The following is an 8237-nucleotide window of genomic DNA, read 5'->3' on the forward strand; positions in this document are numbered from 1 at the left end:
CCCACCTGTCATGTGTCCAATGCCTTTCTTATGTTTCCCATGTGTCCTAGTTAGGGTTTCTATTGCTGTGATGAAACACCATGACCAAAGCAACTTGAGGAGGAAAGGGTTTATTTGGTTTATACTTCCACATCATAGTCCATCATTGAAGGAAGTCAGGACAGGAACTCACATAGGGCCGGAATCTGGAAGCTGATTCAGAAGTCACGGAGGGGAGCTCCTTACAGGTTTGCTCCCCATGGCTTGTTCAGCCTGCTTTCTTACAGCAACCAGAACCAACTTCCCATCCAGGAACCATCCACAACGGGCTGAGCCCTTGCACATCAAACACTAATTATGAAAATGCCCTACACATGTGTGTATAGCCCATTCTTACAGGGGCATTTTCTCAATTACAGCTCCCTCCTCTCTGATAACTATAACTTGTGTCAAGTTGACATAAAATTAGCCATACACTGTGTCATTCCATAATCCTCACAATAGCTGTTCAAAGTGCATAATTATGACCTGATAGTCAGTTGATAGAACTAATTTATAGTTACGTGAGTGCAGAACCCATAACATCCAGAAAATGGTGTCAGATCTCCTGCTGGCGTTACAGGTGGTTGTTAACCACTGGCAATTGAACTCGGGTTCTGGTTCTTTTTGTTTGTTTGTTTGTTTGTTTGTTTTGTTTTGTTTTTTTTTACACCTTGGCTCTTTTTTTAATTTATTTATTAGTTCTAGTTAGGGAACAAGCTTGTTTCAAGTCCCTTCTCCCTCTCTCTCCCTCCCCCCACCCCATCCATCCACCACTCCCCAGGCAGGGTAGGGCCCTCAGCGGGGGCTCTGCAAAGTCCACCAAATCTTCCTGTGCTGGTCCTGGGCCCTTCCCCATGTGTCCAGGGCCAGAGTGTAACCCTTCACATGGGATGGGCTCTCAAAGTCCCTTCTTGCACCAGGGAAAAATACTAATCCACCACCAGAGGCTCCTTGGAATGCAGAGGCCTCCTTATTGACATCCAAGTTCAGGGGTCTGGATCAGTCTTGTACTGAGCTCGCCGACAGCATCTGGGGTCGATGTGCTCTCCCTTGTTCAGGCCAACTGTTCCTGTGGGTTTCTCCAACCTGGTACAGACCCCTTCGTTCTTCATTCCTCCCTCTCTTCAACTAAATTCCCGATTTCGGCTCAGTGTATATCTGTGGATGTCTGTCTCTGCTTCCATCAGCCACTGGGTGAGGGCTCTAGGATGGCATAAAGAGAAGTCATCAATCTCATTTTAGGGGAAGGGCTTTTAGGTTATCCTCTCCACCATTGCCTGGATTGTCAGATCGTGTCATCCTTGTAGGTCTCTGGAGATCTCCCTGGTTCCAGATCTCTTCTCAGACCTATAGTGGCTCCCTCTGATATGGTATCTCTCATCCTGCTCTCTTAGCTCTATTCTTCCCCCAACTCAATATTTCTGCCACTCCATTTCCTCTCCTCTACTCCTCTTCTCTTGCTCTTATTGTAGCAGCTTCTTCCCCCCTACCCTCATGCTCCCAATTAGTTCAGGGAACTCGGGTTCTCTTTAGGAACAGCAAGCACTGTTAAGTGCTCAGCCCTGTCTCGACCCCCATATCACCACCATTTTGAAGAAGATCCTACTTAGGGCTATTTGAGGTTGAATGGGTTTTCCAAAATAAGCCATTGAAAACTAGAGTTATACTAATAGTTTAAACGAAGATGTCTGTGTGTGACAGATGTGACCACAAAATCTTAGTGTAATATGATTTCAGTACTTCTCATTGTTCCATAAAGAAGAAAAGTTTGTTAACCCACCAAAACTTTTTACATTAAATATCAACTTTTTCTTTGTTCTCTATTCTATTTCTTGCCCATTCAGATATGGGCTACGTTCAAGTTGCCTGTGTCCTTCAGTCGCTGGAACTTGGTCATGAAATCCTCCTGCCCTACAGTGCCTCTGAACCCACCAGTTTCACTACAAGAGACAGAGATGAGAGTCAAGGAGATCCTAGAGAAACTAGACAAACAGATCCCTCCCAGACCTTTCACCCATCTCAACACCACCACCAGCGCCACGCACAGCACAGCCACCATCCTCAACCCTCGAGAGACCCATTGCATGGGGGACAAACTGGATGTGCTCTTGGAAGCTAGGGACCACCTGGGACACAGGAAGGAATATGGTGGGGACTTCCTGAGGGCCAGGATGTCCTCCCCAGCCCTGAAGGCAGGAGCTTCTGGAAAGGTGACAGACTTCAACAATGGCACCTACCTTGTCAGCTTTACCCTGTTCTGGGAAGGCCCCGTCTCCCTGTCTATTCTTCTCATGCATCCCAGTGAAGGGGTGTCAGCTCTCTGGAGGGCTCGGAAACAGGGCTATGACAGAATCATCTTCACTGGCATGTTTGTCAGTGGAACCTCTCAGGTCCACACTGATTGTGCCTTGGTTCTGAACTCAAGTGTGGAGCTGTGCCAATATCTGGACGCCCAGGACCAAGAAGCTTTCTATTGTGTGAAGCCTCCAAATGTCCCCTGTGCTGCCCTCACCCACATGCATTCAAAGAACAAGCAAGTTTCCTATCTTAGGCAGCAAGAGAGGAGCCTCTTTGAAAAGTAAGTAATTACTGTTTCACATTTCCAGGGAGGGGGCGGGTAATCTAGCCTGCAGGGAGTGTATTCTAAGCACATTAATTTAGGGACTATAAGAGTCCTTTGAGAAGAGACCTGTGAATTCATTTGGGGATCATGTTCATTCTACAGAGTCCTCAGCTTTTATGAGAAGTAATCCTCCCAATGAACCCCAAAAAACATCGGTTCGGTATAAACTACAAGAATGAGAAATATATGTGTGTGCATTCTAATACTTTCTTTCTGTGTCTCAATACACTGCCTTGCATATATACAAGTCCTATGGACTAAGAAACAAATAAATGGAAACTTACTAAATGACTTGAAATTCTAGACAGGGAAATTAGATTCTCACTGAGAACTAACAGAACTGGCCAGTCTAGGTTCTGGGATTTTGCTTGAGTTGAGGCCACTGCGGATTAATTTCTGTATCTGTCTCTTTAAGGTCAAATATAGGTGTGGAGATTATGGGAAAATCCAATGTGATTAGTGTCTCCAAATGCAACAGTAAGTGCTTCTGTACTTGGTGGGCAGGGCTTACCACTGGACCCATTTAAATGTCCTTCTCTTTCTGCTGGACTTGGTCACTATCTCAGTTCTTATAAGGTGGGTCAAGGCACAAAATCTGTAAGTGAATGAATGGCTGTACTCACTAGGATCTTACGTGTATGCTTTAGTAACTACATCTCTCACCAACCTACTCATCAGGTAGAGGGTACCAATAACACAATGACCTGCAAAGGTCAAAACTGATTCCCAATTTACTACCATTCTTCTCTCTTGGTTTTGAAACCATTTTTTTTTAACAAAGAACTTCCACATGTGTATTCACTAGTCTTTCTTCCTTTCTTCCTTTCCGTCCTTCCTTCATTTCTTCCTTTCTTCTTGTCTTTCTTCCTTCCTTTCTTTCTTTCCTTTTACTCTGAACAGCTCACAAACACCACCTAAAATGATTTAAGGCAACAGTATCTTTGTCTCTCTAGATTCACCATGAAAAGCTTGCTAATTGCTAAGATGGTTTTCCACATAGAAGGAAAAACCATGTTTCTGATTGCAGAAGTGGTATGGAGTGCTTACCCAGGAGGCACAAAGCCCTAGGTTTGCACCCCACATAAAAACACACCCATGATACACAAACTCGGGAAGTGGAGGCAGAAAGATGAGGAATTCAAGGTCATCCTCAGTTCCATAGCAAATTGAAGGCAAGTCTAGGCAGAGACAGACTTGGAGAGGGAAAAGGAGAGAAATGGTATTTACCCTTTTGGAGTGATGAATGATTGTGACCCCAAACCTGCTGCCTCACCATCCTAGACACACACACACACACACACACAGACACACACACACACACACACACACACACACACACACACACACACACACACACCGGTCTCTTCATTACCCAGAGACTAAGGTTGAAGATCTGGCCCTTCTTGGACCTCCAGGCCTCTCTCAATGCAAATTGGCCAATTTCTAAGCCAAGTTCACCCACCCTTTATCTCAAAGAGTTCACACTTTAGTGGTAACATTTAAGATCCCAGTGAGAGCATATGACAAGCTCAGGAGCCAAGTGGACTAAAACAAGCTCTCTCTCGCCCTGTATAAGAATTGATGAGGCAGGTCTCACGGCAAGGCTAACAAACTGTTACATTTTCCTTAAAGGCCTTTTTTATTCTGAGAAGGCAAACCCCTTGTACTTTCATAATAAACACTGATGGGCATCACTTAGGAAATCACATCAGAGGAAAGTTTTGCTGAAAATAATCCATTACAAAGATACTTTAATAAGCTTCTTTTTATTGTCATCACCATCTATACACCTATCTAGAGGGTTCTTTGGAAAAGGCAGAAGGGTATTAAACACAGGTGAATAGAGTGGCGATTTAGAAGACTCTATCTTGCTGATTCCTTGGCAGAAGAGGCTGTTCCAACAAAAGAGAAATGCAAGTTCGGAATGGTATCTGGAATCCCCAGTGGGCATGTCTGGAAAAACACATGGAATCCAGCCTCCTGTAGTTTGGCTCCAATCAAAATGAAAGACTGCCTGAGAGGAAAGTTCATCCACCTAATGGGTGACTCCACAATCCGCCAATGGATGGACTACTTCAAAAGCAAAATAGACAGTATGTCTCAGTATAAGCTTTTCACATCTCTTTCAGAAACTATGTTTTCATTTCAAGGGGCAAAATAGTAAGGAAATTCCTCCTCTGTTATAGTTCTTAGAGACAAACCATCAGCCTTATTCACAAAATGTTACCATCCTTCCCTCCAACTGTGGTTCTCAACCTGTCATCTTCCATTAAGGCTGAATTCAAAGACACAGCCATCCCCTGCACAATATAACCTAAATGATTCTAGAAGAGGGTAAAGTCCCTTATCATAAGGCACCTTCAATTATTTGAGTAGTTTTCCAAACTTCTCCTTAGTCAGGATGTGATGAGTGTATATGACTGTTAACACCAGATCTTTTCTCCTGTATTTGTGGCTAGTTGGTCTCTGTAACTGTATTCTCCTTTTGTTTTGGGACTACCTGTTTGCTGTCAGCACTGAGGTCTGTGGATCTGCATGAGACTGGAAAACTGCAACACCAACTCGCCGTGGACTTGGATGAAAAAATTAGCATCCAGTGGCAAAAACATGGCTACCCCCTTATTGGATCACTGGTGTACTCTGTCAAAGAGATAGAGAACATTGCACGGATAATTGACAGGACTGGAGGAGAGAAAAATACGGTCATCGTCATTTCTCTGGGTCAGCATTTCAGACCTTTTCCCATTGACGTTTTTATCCGAAGGGCCCTCAATGTCCACAAAGCTCTTCAGCGACTTCTCCTGAGAAGCCCAGACACTATGGTTGTCCTCAAAACAGAAAACATCAGGGAGATGAACAGTGATGTGGAAAGACTTAGTGACTTCCATGGTTACACCCAGTATCTTGCCTTAAAGGATATTTTCCAGGGTCTCAATGTGGGTGTCATTGATGCCTGGGATATGACAATTGCATATGGAACAAATGATGTCCATCCACCACAGCATGTGGTTGGAAGTCAAATTAATATATTCTTAAACTATATTTGCTAGGAAGCACATAACTCTGAAAGTCACTCATTGAAATTCAAAGATACAGTGTACCCTGCTGGTGTCCCAGTTAGTCCAGTGAGGTAGTCTGCACTGTGGTCCATGTGACCCACCCAGTTCAGCCTAAAAGGGCCCAGACTGGGCTTCTGCTTCAAGTTGAAGCTCAAAAGAATCAATGAAAGGTCCTACCTTTATTGATCAGAGCCACACTGCTCTTCATCAACTGGAAGTTAGGATTCCTATAGGTGAGACCTTTTTCCCTGCTGCTGTGAGTTCAGAAAAATGAAGCAGTTTTGCATAAAATTCTTCAAAGGTCTTTGATTCAATCTGTAAATATGTTTGCTGAGAATTTTTATATCTGTGTTTATCAGGGAAATTGAGCTGTACCTTTTTCTTGGTCATGTCTCCAAGTTTGAAATCAGGGCACTATAGACTTCAAAGAATGACTTTGGTGGTGTTTCATTCTGTTTGTGACTTGTGGAAATGTCTGAGAACTGTTGTTTAGGTTTTCTTTTACAAATTTCATAGTATTTAGTAGCACATCTGTCCAGGCCTGAACTTTTCTTTGGAGAGAGACCTTTAATTACTGCTTCAATCTCATTGCTTATTATGGATCTGTTTAAATTGTTTCTGTTTTCTAGATTTAATTTTGATAGGCTATATGATTTTTGAAATTTGTCTTTCTCCTAGACTTTTGAGTTTTTGGAATATCAGATTTTGAATCAACCAAAACAAAGTATGCACTGAAACACTACCATGAAACCTAGTATTTTGTAACTAATTTTAGAATAAATAAAAATTTTAAATGGGAAACACTAAAATAGGAATGGATAATGGAAAATATTTTGGTGAATTTTTACTCTTATATATTAAATACAAAATTATAGTTTGCTTTTTATAAATATACTACAAATTATGTATTTTTGCTTTTTTTTGAGACGTGGTTTCTCTGTGTAGCTCTAACTGTCCTGGAACTCCATCTGTAGACCAGACTCGCCTTGAATTCAGAGATCTGCCTGCCTTTACCTCCTGAGTGCTGGAATTAAAGGAGTGTGCCATCACTGCCAAGCTTTATCTTTTGAATTTCTTTATTATCTTTATTTATTTGGAGGGGGGATATATATATATACCACAGTGCACATATCGGGATCAGAGAATAATGTTTAGGAGTTAATTCTCTCGTTCCATCACATGGGTCCCAGTTATTGAACTCAAGTTATCAGGCTTGGTAGCAAGTGCCTTTACCTACCCAGCCATCTCACTGAACCTAAAATACCTTTTAAAAAGAGTAAAGGTAGTTAAAGAGATGACTCAGAGGTTCAGAACACTTGTTGCTCTCCCAAGAGACCTGGGTTTGATCCCCAGTACACATTTCCAGGGGACCTAACTCTCTCTTCTGGCTTCCCCAAGCACCAGGCATGAATGTGGTACACAGACATATATTCAGGCAAAACACCAATACACATAAAATTTTTACTGTATTTTCTTTTATTATTATTAATTAGATTTATTCATTTATTTTACATCCTGGCCACAGTTTCCCCTCCCTCCTCTTGCCCCATCCCCTCCTGCCACCTCTCCTCTGTATCTACTCCTCTTTTGTTTCTGTTCAGAAAGCATGGTATAGCAAGTTAGGATAGGACTAAGCTCCTCCCCTTATTTTAGGCTGGGCAAGGCAGCCCAGTATGAGGAATGGGTTCCTAGAAGCCAGCCAAAGCATTAAAGACAGGCCCTGCTTCCACCAGCTGCTGGGTGAAGGCTATAGGAAGAAACCCACAGCTAAACACTGAACTGAACTGGAATCCAGTTGCAGAGAAGGAGTATTGATGAGCAAAGGGGTCAAGACCAGGCTGGTGAAACCCACAGAAACAGCTGACCTGAACAAGGGAGAGCTCTTGGTCCCCAGCATGGGACTGATCCAGACCCCATGAATGTGGTTGTCAGAGAGGAGACCTCAGAAATCTATGGGGCCCCTTGTAGGGGATCAGTACTTATCCCTAGCATAGGAATAGACTTTGGGAGCCCATTCAACATACAAGGATACTCCCTGAGCCTAGACACACGGGGGTGGGCCTAGGCCCTATCCCAAAGGATGTGACAGACTCTGAAGACCCCCTATGGAAGGCCTCGCCCTCCCTGGGGAGCAGAAAATGGGATAGGTAGGGTGTTAGTTGGGGGGGGCAGATGAGGAGGGGAAGGAGAGGGAAATGGGATTGATATGTAAAACAACCTTGTTTCTAATTCAAATAAAAAATGGAGAAAAGAAAGTAAAGACAGGCCCTGCTCCCACCACAAGGAGTCCCACCAGTAGCTCAAGCTACACAACTGCCACACAAGCTAGGTCAGTCCCATGCAGGCTCCCTAACTGTCTGACTAGAGACTTTAAGCTCCTGTGAGAACAGGTTAGTTGTGTCTGTTGGTTCCCTTGTCATGACCTTGACCCTCCTGGCTCATACAATCCTTCCTCCCTCTCTTTAATAGGATTCTCCCAGCTTGGCCCAGTACTTTGCTATGGTTCTCTGCATCTGTTTCCATCACTCATTGAA

At 43.4% G+C, this 8237-nt stretch overlaps 1 protein-coding gene across 21 annotated transcripts in view; it reads left to right on the forward strand.

The window, feature by feature from the left end:
* LOC100768856 (NXPE family member 4) overlaps positions 1-6617 on the forward strand; it is a 231962-nt gene extending 225345 nt beyond the window's left edge. For all 21 annotated transcript variants that reach the window (XM_035443658.1, XM_035443656.1, XM_035443655.1 and 18 more), the window contains 4 exons: positions 1866-2599; positions 3060-3121; positions 4531-4737; positions 5159-6617. In XM_035443658.1, the coding sequence (XP_035299549.1) occupies positions 1866-2599; positions 3060-3121; positions 4531-4737; positions 5159-5694 (1539 nt within the window). In that variant the 3' untranslated portion in view covers positions 5695-6617. The remainder of the gene's footprint in view (positions 1-1865; positions 2600-3059; positions 3122-4530; positions 4738-5158) is intronic.
* Positions 6618-8237: the final 1620 nt, after the last annotated feature.

Source organism: Cricetulus griseus, chromosome 4 (assembly GCF_003668045.3).
Source record: "Cricetulus griseus strain 17A/GY chromosome 4, alternate assembly CriGri-PICRH-1.0, whole genome shotgun sequence".
NCBI lineage: Eukaryota > Metazoa > Chordata > Mammalia > Rodentia > Cricetidae > Cricetulus > Cricetulus griseus.